At 48.2% G+C, this 14,002-nt stretch overlaps 1 protein-coding gene across 6 annotated transcripts in view; it reads right to left on the reverse strand.

Moving 5' to 3' along the window:
• Positions 1–1,751: 1,751 nt before the first annotated feature.
• The window catches only part of MAP4 (microtubule associated protein 4), a 164,206-nt gene continuing 151,955 nt past the window's right edge, over positions 1,752–14,002 (reverse strand). For 4 of the 6 annotated variants that reach the window (XM_065667017.1, XM_065667015.1, XM_065667016.1 and 1 more), the window contains 4 exons: positions 13,462–13,554; positions 8,132–8,213; positions 6,479–6,591; positions 1,752–3,711 (listed from right to left, as the gene is read on the reverse strand). In XM_065667017.1, coding sequence (XP_065523089.1) covers positions 3,502–3,711; positions 6,479–6,591; positions 8,132–8,213; positions 13,462–13,554 — 498 coding nt within the window. In that variant the 3' untranslated portion in view covers positions 1,752–3,501. Of the gene's footprint in view, positions 3,712–3,803; positions 3,825–4,016; positions 4,195–6,478; positions 6,592–8,131; positions 8,214–13,461; positions 13,555–14,002 lie in introns of all 6 variants that reach the window. The other 2 variants (XM_065667010.1, XM_065667011.1) reach the window with 2 other exon arrangements.

Consider the following 14,002-nt stretch of genomic DNA (forward strand, 5'->3'; position numbering starts at 1 on the left):
TGACCCAGCTCACCAAAGCCCCCAGGCTGCGGGGCCATGCCAGCGCCACCCCTCTCTCCTCCTCCTGCCTCTCCCCCAGAGCATCAGGCCAAGTGCAGCTGCAGGGAAAGCAGGAGCCGCAGAGGCAGCTCAGGACAGCAACGTGTACATCCAAGTTGATCTAATTCAGACCACAGCTCCTTTTATCCACGAGAATTTCCTCCCTCTATCCCTAGATTAAGCCAACATCAAATTCCGCTCCTTCCCTGGCTCTGCCCAGCCAGCAGCTTCCCTGCAATCCTCAGTTAAAGTCTCAGCACAAACCAGCTCACTGCCACCTCTCCCACATCAGGCAACTAAAGCTGTTTTCCCCACACGTGGATCTCTTCCCGGCCTAGCAGTATGTACAGCCGTTTCCTTAAAATGCAAGAACCCCCCCAATAAACCGGTGCGAAACCTGAAGACGCTCTCCTAGAAAAACCACAGCCAAGGAGTGGATCTGGATTTGTTCGTCAGCTACACACAGGCACAACAAGTGTTAGAGAAAGTGGCACAGAAGCACAGGGCAGCCGCTTGGTGCTCGGCTGAACCGTGTCAGAGTCTGGGAAGGGTTGTGCATGTCCAGAGACGGGCCTGAAGGCATTGTCCGGGACTGAGGAGCAGGCAAGACAGCAGCTAAAAGCGATGCAGGGGAGAAGGTGGCGCGGCTGTCCCTCTGCAGCGGGCTCGGGGTTTGCCTTTTTTGCTTTTGCCATCTCGGAAGATAACGGGTAACATCGCCACTTGCCTTCCTCCTGCCACCCCTGAGCTCCGACCAGGACCTGGCTGCCTCCCTGCGCCCGGGCATCCCCACAAGAGGAACGCGACATCTCGGCTTCGACCTCCTGGAACCACCACTGCTGCCAGACTGCGCCATCCCTGCCTCAAGCCACTCAAGCGGTCCCTGGCCACTGCCACCTCCTCTGCCCAGCCGGTGAGCCTGGCGTCAGCTTCACCTGCTGCCAGCCTGCGTTTGCTGCCCGCAAGCAGGGAAGCGTGGCTCCAGGCACACTTTTGCCAGCACCGGACCCTCTCGACAGGCACCAGGACCCTCTGGCCGGCGCCTGCCCTAGCCCCGATGGATCGGCATTATTGCTTGGGGAAGCACAGCCCCTGCCGAGGGAGGGGATTGGTCTTCGCCTCAGTCCCTCTCCTCCAAACTTCCCCTCAATTCAAGTGTTGGAAAAAACCAATACAAAACCAAACCCAAGACTGACAAGATCAAGCTGGTGTTTAGAATTTAGCAGTAAGAAGGAAGCATCAGCAAAGGGCAGTGATATATAACCGGAGGGCAGCATGCAGGTGAACGGGTGGGCGGAGGCAGCAGCACCTCCATGGGGCTGGCTGGAGGGTTTCAAAGCGTCCCGACACAGCTCTGCTCTCTTGAGGAATGAGGTTTCCAGCCTCAGCCCCTGCCCCAGCTCCAGCCCTTCTCACTGAAGAGCCGGGCCTGCAACAGGGGCCAGGTTAGTGCTGGCCGAGGCCACACGCCACAACACGCCACAACACAAGGGCAGGGAGAGAGCAGCTCGGCAGCTTTCCCCGGTTTGGGATTAAAGGGATGTGGGATGGAGGGGAGGAGTGCAGTGGGGAGGAAGAGGAGGAGGAAGAGGAAGGGAAGCACTGGGAGTTTTCCAGGGTATATATAACCGCCCCTTTGAGGTGCAAATCTGCATCGCTTATTTAAATTTGTATTCAGAGGAAAAAAAGCACTTACGAAACTAGCAGACGACTTTGATGCAAACTAGTACATTTTAATGCCATTTTATTAGAAATCATGCAAACTTTAATATAAAAAATACAAGTGCAATAAGAATCTTTGTGTGTAAATACAGATTCCGGGTTATCGTGTCGTTGTCGGCTTCCCACAGAAATATTCCCCCAAGCACGAGAAGCTGCCGGCTTCCCTCTGTCTCCTCCTTGGACAGCCCCCCCCTTAGCACACGCCTGGTTCAGTTCACTTTGATCCCAGTGTTTTGTTATTCCGCCTTTTTTTCTGGTTGCTGCTTTTTCTTTTTTTTTTGCTTTAAATTAATTTGTCCACCCAAGAACGCTCCTTTTTTTTTTTTCTTTTTTTTTCTCTTTTTTTTTCTTCTTGGGTTTAATTTATTTACATTTCTTTAGTGTCATTTGCAACATGAAACGAGGAGCTCACACCTCCACGAGTAGGTCAATCTCCTTAGTCCTAGTCAGAGCTGCAACTCCCTGGCACTAAAACCTGCCTCCCCTGCCCCAGCGAGGGGCTCTGCTCCCTCCCAGCCCCCTTGCACACCCCGGGGTGCATCATCCCAGGGGAAAGGGGGCCTTTCCCTTCTTCCCCACCTCGGCCTCGCCCCGGACAGCCGGACAACACGGTCACCCACCCATCGGCCTCTGCTACCACACCACACGTGCACACCACAGACCTGCTTCGGCCTCGGAACCCCGGGCCTGCGTTAACCTGCAACGCCACCGCGAAAGCAGCCTCCTGCCTCTCCTCTGACCTTAGGCCCTAGCCAAAAAAAGCTCAGTCCCAGGGCTGTGGCTGAGAACGTGAATAAATAAACCGTCTTCACGCTGCTAACACGTCCTGGGCCTAACAAGAGGTTTTACCAGCATCAAGCCAACACGTCTCGTTGCAGTCAACACAGGCTGCATCTGATCTGTTACAGCAAATTCTCTGTTAACACGTTCTCAAGCCTTTCAGTTCAGACATGGCTTAATCCCATGAGTTTGCTCCATCGTTTTAAAATATTAAAAGAAAAAAAAAAAAACCCAAAAAACAAAAAAACAAACCCAAAACAACCAACAACAAAATTGTTACAATTGCTGGATATGTCAATAAGAAGCCAGCACTGCAGCAGCGGTTAATGTCTCTACTCTCCTACGGTTAGGAAAACAAGGAAAGAGAAAAGGAAACTTAGCAGGGTTTTGTAGCACAATAAATCATCAACACTTCGTCACAAAGAATAAAAGGTTAAAGTCAACAGTTAAAACAGCCTAAACGCGTGTGTATCATATATATCATCATCATCAAACAGGATCAGCAGAAACTGAAGCGGCAGGGAGGGAAAGGTGGGTTCTTGTCTTGTTTAAAAATAAAGACAGAAAGAAAGGTCACAGCTTATCCCTGTTAACTCTGGCCTAGCTTCAGCCACCAGCAGCACAGGCACGCTCCTACCCAGCCACCAAGACACAGCCTGGAGGTCAACCAGATGCCCGTTCCTGCCACACAACACTAACACTCGCTCCAGCATCCCCCTAAAAGCAAAAGGGACGAGGCATAGAGAGGGGAGGAAGCCCCTTCCAGCCAAGAAAGGACCACTGGAGCCCGACATGCTTGGGCAGGGGCAAGCCTCCAGGATGCTTAGAAGAGTCATTGTGGCTGAAAGGGACGCTAGCCCTGCTAAACGCTGTCCCCTTCCCACCTAAAGCCAGGGGCAGGGTTAAGAGAGCCAAGCTGTGTTACTCTGGGGAGAGGGCAGGGGACGGGGCTGGGAGGGGTCACAAGCCTTGCTGAGAAAGCACTGCAAGGGGAGCTGGCTGTTGCAGCGGTGACAAGGAGGCGACTGAGCCCAGGCTCTCGCTGACGGATGTGCTACGCCAGGGGGAAGTGCTGCTGGAAAGGTTGGGGGGTTTGGAGACGACGATTTCCGCTCCGTGGTCTGTTCGAGCCTTGGCCTTCTCACGGAACGTCAGCTTGTGAGATTCAATCTGCAGTGACACAAGGGCAGGTGAGAAGGGGAAGGGCAAGGAGAAGGAAAGAGGAGGAAAGAGGGGGACAGGAGGGGAATGGAAGACGATACCATAATGTCATCATTAGATGCCTGGAAAATAAAAGGCAATTTTCTGAATTAAAAAAAAGGCAGATCAACCCTACAGACATCGATACAAACAGTTCAAGGTTCAGCTTTACAGCGGTGTGACCAGTGCCCGGCGGGGGCGGCTGCTCTGCCCTGCTGCAGTGCTCTCCCCATCCCACCCGGCAGCGTGTGTAGAGAGAAGGCGCAGGCACTTACTTGTTTCTTGTATCTGAGTCTCGAAGCTCTGAATTTCCCTTTGGTCACCACCACTGAGGGCAGTGGGCACTGCCGGCCCTACGCCATTCTCCCGCATCTCACTGCCTGCCTGGGCCGCTGTCACCTCTCCGTTCTGAGGGGCTGGCGGGAGCTGCTCTGGCTCCACGCTCCCCTCAGCCTACAATGAAACAACGGGGTGGGGAGGACGACAGGGACGAGTCAATAGAAGATGGGGGTGTGGGAAGCGGGGGAGATGTGCGGGTTCCCGGAGCCCCCTCCACCCTCCCCAGTTGCCAAGGCACACGCAGGGATGGAGGGGGAGTGGGGGTTTGTTTGGAAGCGGGAAGCAGCCCCTCCGCTCCCCGGGAAGCCACCATCCTGACCAGCTTTGCAGCTCCTCACAGCATTTTGCTCCTTGCCAGCTCATCCAAGCATGGCCACCGTGTCCCTGACCACAGGGGCCAGAGCAAGGCACCCTTCTCCCCAAACACACGCCTGTAATGCCCTGGTGACAGAGCACAACCATGGCAAATGCAGACCAAGGCACACTGACAGGACTAAAGCAGAATGCTACAGGGTCAAAAGCAAGCAGGTGGTTTGGGCGCACTGCAGTGGAGCAGCCTCCATTATTTGGGGACATATTGGGCGACCCAAGAATACATAGTGTATCCCAAAACTGGAAGACCAAAGTGTTTGCACAAAGGACATCATCTTCACTCGATGCTGGACTATGAACTGGGAGCAGAGTCTTTAGAGAAGATCCTGTCCTGCTCTGTTCTCCCAGAGCTGGTCATCCCATCCGGAGTCACCAACTTCTAAGCCTTGGAAAAGAGCTAAATCCTACTGCCATTAGAGAAGAGACTACTACGTTGGTGGGAGCCTCCTGAGAGTAATGCAGACTTGCTTGGAAAGACACCACCAACACTGCAGGGCATGGCAAGCAGAGAATATATTATGTTGGCCCAGCCCCATTCCAGGAAGGAGCAACCCACCCAGACAGGGCATCCCCTCGCTGCCATGATCAGTACAGAGAAGTACAGGAGGAGGTGGCACCCTCCAGCCCAAAGGAGCTCTGCTCCGATCCCATGCTCTTGTCCCATAAAGCCTTATTCACAGGGAATAAGGCTGCTGCACTCTCCTTAGACTAAATCAGGCCCTCTCCCTGCATACCAGATAGTAATGCCATGGACTGATTCTGGGCCTGCTTTACTCAACAAGCAGCAAAACCATCCCACCCTCCTTCTGAGGTTCCTTCTGATTCTGTGTGGATTGGACACTTCAGTGAACTGGAACAGGCATTGTGACAGAAAGCTCCCTATCTCTGTCAACAAAGCAGCAGCTTCTCTAGTCCCTTTCAGCTTTTCACTGAGCCCCATTTGCCAGGTTGAAGTTTACATAAAGGACTGGAGATAGGAGAGTCCTGATGCGCCCTCAGCAAATGTTCTGGCAGTCACCTCTTGCCTTGTTTTAACGGAGATGATTAAACGCGTCCTAAATAGACTTGCGAATTCTGCTGCATGATCTGCTCTTTAGGACAGGGATTATTTCTTTCAAATTCACACAGCATTTAACACAATAGCTCAAGATGGCTGAACTCTGAACCCTTCCACAACACAAATGTGCTCAAACGAAACAATGCTGGGGCAACAGAGGGAACTCAGTGCTTAGGAGGGCATCCTTCTCCTCCCTCTGCCTATCCTGCTGGGAGCAAAGACTAAGCCAAATTTTAACAGTTCTGGTGCTGTTCACCAGACTGTTTTCTCCACTTCCAGAGCTGCCAGCCAATTCAGAAGCAGCAGTGCTTCATATAAACCCCCCAGCGTTAGTGACTACCTAAAGAGAATCCCCAGCATTGCTCTGATCATCATGTGGTGTGATAGGCCAAGCCCACACATCCATCAGTCGGTCAGCCAAGCGGGGTAATTTCCCTCCCCTAAGCACAGATGTTGCGTTACTGTAATGAGACCTACAATTTGTGCAGCCAAGGCTGGGGGCAGTGGATGTTCTCCTGGGGAGAAGCACTGAATCACAGCAACGAAAGCACAACAATCCTTTCGTATCCTTGCGCAAAAGGTCTTTGGGCTGAAAACTGCCCCCAAAGCTGCAAGCTGCTGTCTCCTCAGCTTTACTGGGGGTAAAAAAACAGGGAAAGCATCACAAGCAGCTTCTCTGATGGGCTTACAGCTTACAGAGTGATCCCTGCTTTCAGATTCTCAGGAGAAGGATGCAGATGGGCGGTAAGAAGCTCTCTGAGTAACACCCTGCAGGGAGCCCACTCAGGTAGGCCACTGAGGTGGTTCATAGCTCTCTCCTTTTCAGCTCATACTTACTCCTCGGGTTCCCAACAGAGGCCACAGAAATAAGTGGATGGTTATAAAAGGCTGGGGGTAGAGAAGCTACAGGACAAGAACCACCACCAAATTTAAACCCTACCCTGACATGCGAGAGCTCACTGCACCCACCTTCACAGTTCCTCCTGCTGGCAAGTGTCCTACGTTGTCCAAAGAACCCACTTTGGCTTGGGCCTTCTCCTTGAAGTTCAGCTTCTGGTTCTCAATTTTGACATCTCCTCCCCCTAGAACAAGATTGTGCAGGAGTGAGTTTGTTAATGCCTCTAGAGAAGTCCCACCTGAGATCCGTCCCCTTCCCAGCGCCCCACCAAGGAACGGCTGGGTGGTTCCATGTACTTTGGAGAGCCCTGAAGTTGCCCTCAGGTAAGGAACACCACACATCCAGACAGGCTGGGAGACAGCCTCAGGTCAACTGTCTCACTAGATCTGACTGCCCCAGCAGGGGTGTGAAATGCCACTTCCACTGGATCCCACACTGGGGATTCCAACAACTAATACCCGCTGCCCACTCCTATCTGTCCCCCTTGCCAAGGTCCCTTCCAGCCCAAACCAGTCTGTGATTCTGTGGATGGACACTTCAGGTTCATCAGAACATGAAGGTCAGGAAAACACCTGCAGATTTCCAGCAAGATTTTTCTAGATTTAGAATACTGCAGTTCCCACGAACAAATCAGACTGTAAGAGCAGTCAGCATTGCAGCAGGTTTCCCAAAAACCACGAAGTATTGCTAAGCACAGATTTGCTTCCCAGTAACATCATCAAATACTCAGTCCTCAGCACTTTGGAAGCTTGGCACGGCCAATGATAGAAGCCAACTGATTCGGTCTAACAAAATCAGTTAAAATATCTGACAGCAGATGGGTGGATTAGTCTGCTTTAATCAGCCCTGGACAAGAGCAGTTATTGTTGTGCAGAGCCTGTTATTACAAAGCCTTGAATAAACAGAGGTCATGTTTGTGGCACCATGTTCTCAAAGCCTTAGCACGTTTGAAGGCAGTGAACCGTGGTGCTCAATGTGTAAGGCTGAACTGCTTTCAACCTAACAGGCTGGCAGAAGGGGTGCAGGAAACTCCTAGGAGCAGACAAGCACAAGCTTGTAGCATTTGTTTCCAGCGCTGCTCAGTGCACGTTGTCCCTCGTGAATGGACATTTGACTGCCAGGAGTTCTCCTGTGCAGGTAACTGTCCTCAGACACAGACAAATGAGCAAAAATCAGTGAACTGACCATACTTTAGGATGCTACAAAGCTACAGTTCCAACAATCTGCCTATAGGCACAGTACCTTGATCTTGAGACTTGCCTGTGCTCCAGCTGAGTGGTGGGCTGGTCATCGTGGGGTTAGGAAACCCGAGATTCACGGGAATTCACACAGAGTAACTGCTGTGTTCCCAGCGGGGAAGAAGTAATTCCTGCACATTCATCCCATAATACATCATGAAAGAGCCCAAAGTGTTTCATGTAAGGCTGGAGCTGCTACTGAACTGAAGGCTAAAAAGACCCTACTATCTGCTTTGAAGAACTGGAGGGGAGTTACTTTATCCTTCCATAGCACACCTATGTTCAGAGAGCCCCAAAGCCCTCTGTAAACAGATGAAGGTTTTGGGCATTCTCCACTGATGAAACCACTAGGAATTACTAAAGCCTTCTAAAAGTACTCCTGAGAGCAACAACCCCTTCAACTGTTTCAGTCACAGTCCAGGACTATATTGAAGTGACATGTGATATCTACAGACAAATAGTGAAGAAATGGTAAATTTTTTTTACCTGGCTTATGCTTGATATTTGCTTTAGAGCCACACTTTGAGGACACTTTGGAAAGGTCAACTTTCTTGTTCTGGATCTGCACCTAAAGGGAAAACAAAAAGAAACAACTCAACACAGAGAAGCATTTCCCAGGAATCTGGAAGCCAAAGGGCCACCTCAAACACCAGGTCACGCTTAGGGAACCTGCACCCCTTTTCTACTGCATCATTGACTTCTCAGCCCCTGTGTGCCAAACACTACAGTCAGCTTTAGCATTATTTAAAGGCCTGCACCAGCCAGAAGTGCTTAATGTGAGCTAACAAAAATTAAGACCAGAAAAAACTCACAGATGGACAGTAACTAGAAACGGGAGCCTTGAGTTCATGGCACATTCATGGAATATAAAAGCACTTGGGCCGAAAAAGCCGATCCCATTGCCATGTCCCCCAGACTGTTTCTCCCCAGCACTGGCTCTGCTCCTGAAGACACAGGCCATTGCCAGGGTTCAGCCACCAGGACAGATGTCATCTTCCAGTTCACTCAGCCATGCTCTTCCTGTAGGGCCAGAGACATGCCACCAATTCCAACTTTCACTCTCTACCATCTTTAACATGCAGATGACCCATGTCTCATTGTCAGGCTGTCTGCAGCCTCCTCACAGCAGTCTTTCCTCCCTGCTGAGAACAGGACCCAGGAAGGAGCATCATGCCCAGATGGAACACAAGCCACTCAAAGAAGCTCTCTTTCTCAAAGCCAAAACACCAGGAGCGGGGAAAGCTATTCCCCAGTATTATTACCTTTAACCTCACTCTACCGGTGACTCGATACTGGCACGCAAAGCCTTCAATGAGAAAAACCCAAACAATGTACGGTGATGCAGAAATCATGGGTCTCATGAAATCGTGAGACAGGACTCAGTAAATGACCTTCTGCCAAGTCAATGAGCCAAATATTCTAGTGTGGTGTTTGTGGACATCAGTTTGAACTTCGGGAGAGGTGTACTCTCTGTGGCAAGACAAAGGTGGAGTCAAAATGTCACAGGTTTGATGTCTTTTTTGCCCCCCCCCCCCCCCCCAATTCATCTCTGACACCTGGACCACATGCATTGTACAGAGCCACACTTCTGACATCTTTAACATTCCTCCTGCAGCTCCAGATGGATGAAAACCTCCTCTATTCCACAGTGAACTTCTTGCCTGACTACCTGGAGAGCTTTCATTTCATACAAACATAGGATAATTACACCTGAAGGAACTTCTGGTCATCAGGTCTGCCTAGCTGACACTGTAACCCCTAGCTGGAGGGGTTTGGTAGTAATGTTAAGAGGTTCACCTCTCCCAGTGGTGTCAGCAACCACTAGCTGGCATCTCTGCACACAGAAAGTTCTGCTATAGATCATCTTGCAGAGAAAATGGAAACCTTTCTTTCTGAATGTGACAAGAATTCATTCACTTACCTGCTACTCTAAAAGCTCATTGAGAATTACCATGATAATTTGCAATACATCTTTCACAGGAAGCATGAATCCTCTGAGTACTTATGAAGAGGGATGAGTCAAAACCCTGATGTCTTGTTTGCTCAGAATCGGTAGAACAGCATAGTTCAGCCTCCTGCTGTTCCATGTTCGTGTACCCTGACTCAGTGACACCAGACACTCCAAAAGGTGAGATCACAGCTACAAAACTTGATTTTCCTGGGGCTGCTAGTAAAGTTACTACAGCTTTTATAATAAGTACTTGGAACTGCAATAAAACTATATTTATTTCACAGAATGCATTTTAATATAACAACGTTTGCTATCAGCTAGGGTAGCCATACCCACTTATGACTCCTCAGGATTTCACCTGGAGATCCAAACAATTATACCTACATGCAAATGTATTTCTTGTAAGACTGCTAACAGTAGTTGTTCTGGGTTTAAAAGCTTGGGCTTGCATTTGTAGAGCTAAATACTCAGACTCTGGTGCCAGAAATAAACTTTAGGTCTGAAAGCCTCATACAGAGGTTCAGATGGGAAGTGTGATCCTCATCTCCCTCTAGATTTTCTGTCTCTGACCATTTCCCAACCCATTTAAGCAGGTCAAGCAAAAGGGCAGAGAAACATACATATGTTCCAAACCACCTTTTTATATCTTCTACAACATATGTTACCTGTGCTTTGTAAAATCTACCTCTTTACTGTTGCTCTCTTTAAAAAGAGGTGGGGAAATACTAAAGCAAAAAGCTTTTACCCAGGAAACCTAACAATATGTCAAGATATTTCTGGCAAATATAATGTGAGTAGGAACAGTATCTACTGCTTCTGAACAAGTCCTTTTGGGTATCTTGAAGGGGAGAAGAAATTACCTCTGTGGATATTAGGCAAAATGGGTACCCAAACAGAGTGTACCACCTAGGAAACCACTTCACTGCAGTAGGATGTCCATCACTTCTATCAGAACAACCCTGAAGCTGAATCATAATTTGCTACTAACCACAGCTCTTGTCCACAGGATTCCTAAAATCTTTAACTGAAGCCACAGACTAGGACAATGGATTTTCCAGACACCCCATCAGCAGTGTGTTTCAGGAATTAAACACTGGGAAGTATTCCATCAGAAGTGATCACTGTAATTATTTGAACAAGAAAACATCTTGAAAGAAGACACTAATATTATGGTGCCTCAAAAGGAGCAAGCAGATATAAAAATGAAGCAAGTGCTTTTATAGGAAGCCAGACTGGTCACTGTGTCTTGTCTACTCACACTGGTGCTGCCTGTTTTGGGCTTGGGGATGTTGGAAGGCTGAGAACTGTCTGAAGCTGTTTTGGGGGCATTTGGAACTAGGAAATAATAAGCACTTTATTCCCAAAGCATAAAGGTTAAGTAGTTGAGCAAAGAGAAAAACTACAGTGGTAAAAGGAGAGTGTGGAAGAAGAGAAAATGAAAGCAGGCACACTTGTCCCCTAGAGTTGGCAATGTCCCCAGAGCAGGACAGTAAAGAGGAAAGGATGGGTTTGGTGATTCACTGGAAGGAAGAATAGTTCACATGTGTAGTTCATCAAGCAAGAAAAACATCCCCACATTGAAATCATATCTTTGTTGGACTAAAAAAAAAAAAAGGAAAAATATGTGTGAGTTGTGTCCACTAAAAGGCTATAAAAGGTAAGAGTGGCAAAATTAAAGCAGCTTGTAAAATACAGCTCTTTTGAGTGCACGAGCAGTGAGGTTACAACAGCTCTTTAACAGTAGAGCCAAAAGGACTTCTGCCACAAACCACATATTATGTACGAACAGTCTGTGTTCAAAACCTGGGTGACAAACCCAGATGAAATCTGCAGTAGGAACAGAAAGATACATAGCTAAAAAAGTATTATGAGGGCACCTGATTGATGTGATGGCCTCAACATCAGTTTATCTTTCTATGGCACAGAGAATTCTCCTGCATGAGCATTTGTATGGGAAGGTCTATACACACATGTATGCATTCCTGTAAGTGTTGGGTAAGTCCTGGAAACACCAAATAAGAATGGCAAATCCCACCACTGTAAGAATCCACAAACTGGAAGGGAAAGAGGGCATCAGGGATACATGCTCAGCAACTCTCAGGGGGAAGTTATGATTAGTTAAATAAACACTTCATGTGCGACTTCAACATCTGCCTTTTACCACCTTGGAAACCAGCCAGCAGGGAACGAGTTTGGCAAGAACCCAGATTTGGTTGCCTCTTGCAAAGATTTATGGAAGATTCGGTCATGTAAAGGTTCAGTCAGCTAGACAAATACACGGGTATTTCATAGGGCAAGTGGCCATTTGCAGCACAGGCAGGTTCTATGTAGCTTTTATATCTGTTGAACCAGACATCAAACAGAACACGCTAAGTCACAACAGTGTCTGGCCCCAGAAATTGAGTATTTGCAGGCAGTTTCATTGATGCTGGCTCTCAGTCACTGGGCACAGAGAAAGCCACACAGGTAATACTGAGTTCTGTTTTGGTCCCCGCTATACAACAAAGATGCGGACAGACTGGAGAGGGTCCAGAGAAGAGCCACAAAGATCCAAGGACTAGAAAACTATGAGAGCAAATGCTGAGAGAACTGGGCTTGTTCAACTTACAGAAAAGGCAGGTAAGGGGAGACCTTATCACTATGCCCCAGTATTTAAAGGGTAGATACAAAGATGACAGAGACTCACTCCCTTTTTACAAGGAGTTACATGGAAAAGAGGAGCGATGGGCACAAGTTACTCACACGGAAACTCCTAGAAGACACTAGAGGAAAATGTTTCACAATGAGAACAATCAGCTGGAATAATCTGCCCAGGGAAGTGGTGGATTCCTCAGTGTTGGAAACTGTTAAGATTTGGCTGGACAGGGTGTTGGGCCATTTAGTCTGGGTCATGCTTTGCCTAGAAAGACTGCACCAGATGATCTTTTGAGGTCCTTCCAACCTGTATTTTCATGATTCTATGAGATGCGATAGCTGAACCTCACTCCACAGGAACTTGGCATATTTAAACATCAATGGAAGAAGCTTCCTTGGGCTTAAGTACTTCATTGTCTTTTTGAAACCATCCAATCTTTGTACTTCTGCAGACTACCCCCAGTACAAACAGCCTAGCATAGATTTGTTAAGGTAGTACAGATTTGCTCACAAGGAAACAAGTCTGCCAAACTATGTCGTATTTTCAAAAGCTATAATATCTACATATTTCACCTGGTTAGTTTTGCTAGACACTTTCAAAATATAATACCCTTGACCAAGTACAGAGACATTACACCATTGGCCTTCTATTTTAAGAAGCACAACCCTGCTGCCAGAGATACGGTAGCCTTTAGGTTTAGCAGTTAACTGTAGCTCAAAGATTAAATCCTTGAGTCTTCTCTTCCTTTTTTTCCCCAAAGTGTCCCTTCTTGTAAAACACAAAGTGAAATCAATCTGACTCAGGCCCCATTAGCCAGTGAAGAGTAACAGGCACTTCTAGGCCACAGTGGATTTCATCTGAAAAACCAGACATCTGAAACAGGTCAGAGGACTGATGAGGTGCCTCCGTCAACTGCAGAGGGAACCCACAGCAAGCTAACTCCGGGGGTCAATGGTGTGTAGTCCTACATTTGGTGATGAATAACACATAAAACATGAGATATAGGTCAGGTATATGTGTAGTACTAAGAAACAAAACACACACATTCACCCTAGCATCCCACCGGGAAAAAATAATAAAGAATTCTCCAGCCTACATTATTTCCAGAAGCCCTGAAACTCTGCTACGCCTTTCTGAGTGAAACAAGAGCGCTCTTAAGACTGACATAAAAAAACATAGTACAAGAGAAGGAGTTAGTAGAAAGACAACTTGCCCAGAGCCCATACTTACATTCCCACCTCCAGGGACATGCTTAATATTGTCCTTGGAACCACACTTGGACTGAACATGGCTGTAGTTCGCTTTTTTGGAGACTATCTGGACCTGGAATGTTACAGAATGGAAAACAACACAAGGGAAGAGGACTGGTTAGAGTTGTCATATGGCAGGCTGGAGTGGATGCCCTAACATGGTGGATAAACAAAGAATTGTGTTAAACTCAATCCAGCTTTAGTATTAGGTGTGAAAGCAACTGAGAAGGAGAGTGAGGAAAACAAGTGAACGAAACAAGAGGCTGCACAGACAGTGTTAGTGCGAGAGCTTAAGCGCTACTGTGAAGATCACTTCTCCATATGCCCTATGGGTTAGCATCTCCAGGTAGAAGCCTGCCTGCCTGCCAGAAGGGCTGGGTTTGTCTCTGCCTTCCTTGAAGCTTCCCAGGAGCCTTCTGGTGAGAGCTCTCTCAGAGGACGGAGAGCCAGCTCAGCTACTTCCTTCCTCCATGGCTCCACCTCCAACACCACTAGGAACTGCTCTGAGTCTGCACTTTACT

This window comes from Lathamus discolor, chromosome 2, assembly GCF_037157495.1.
Source record: "Lathamus discolor isolate bLatDis1 chromosome 2, bLatDis1.hap1, whole genome shotgun sequence".
NCBI lineage: Eukaryota > Metazoa > Chordata > Aves > Psittaciformes > Psittacidae > Lathamus > Lathamus discolor.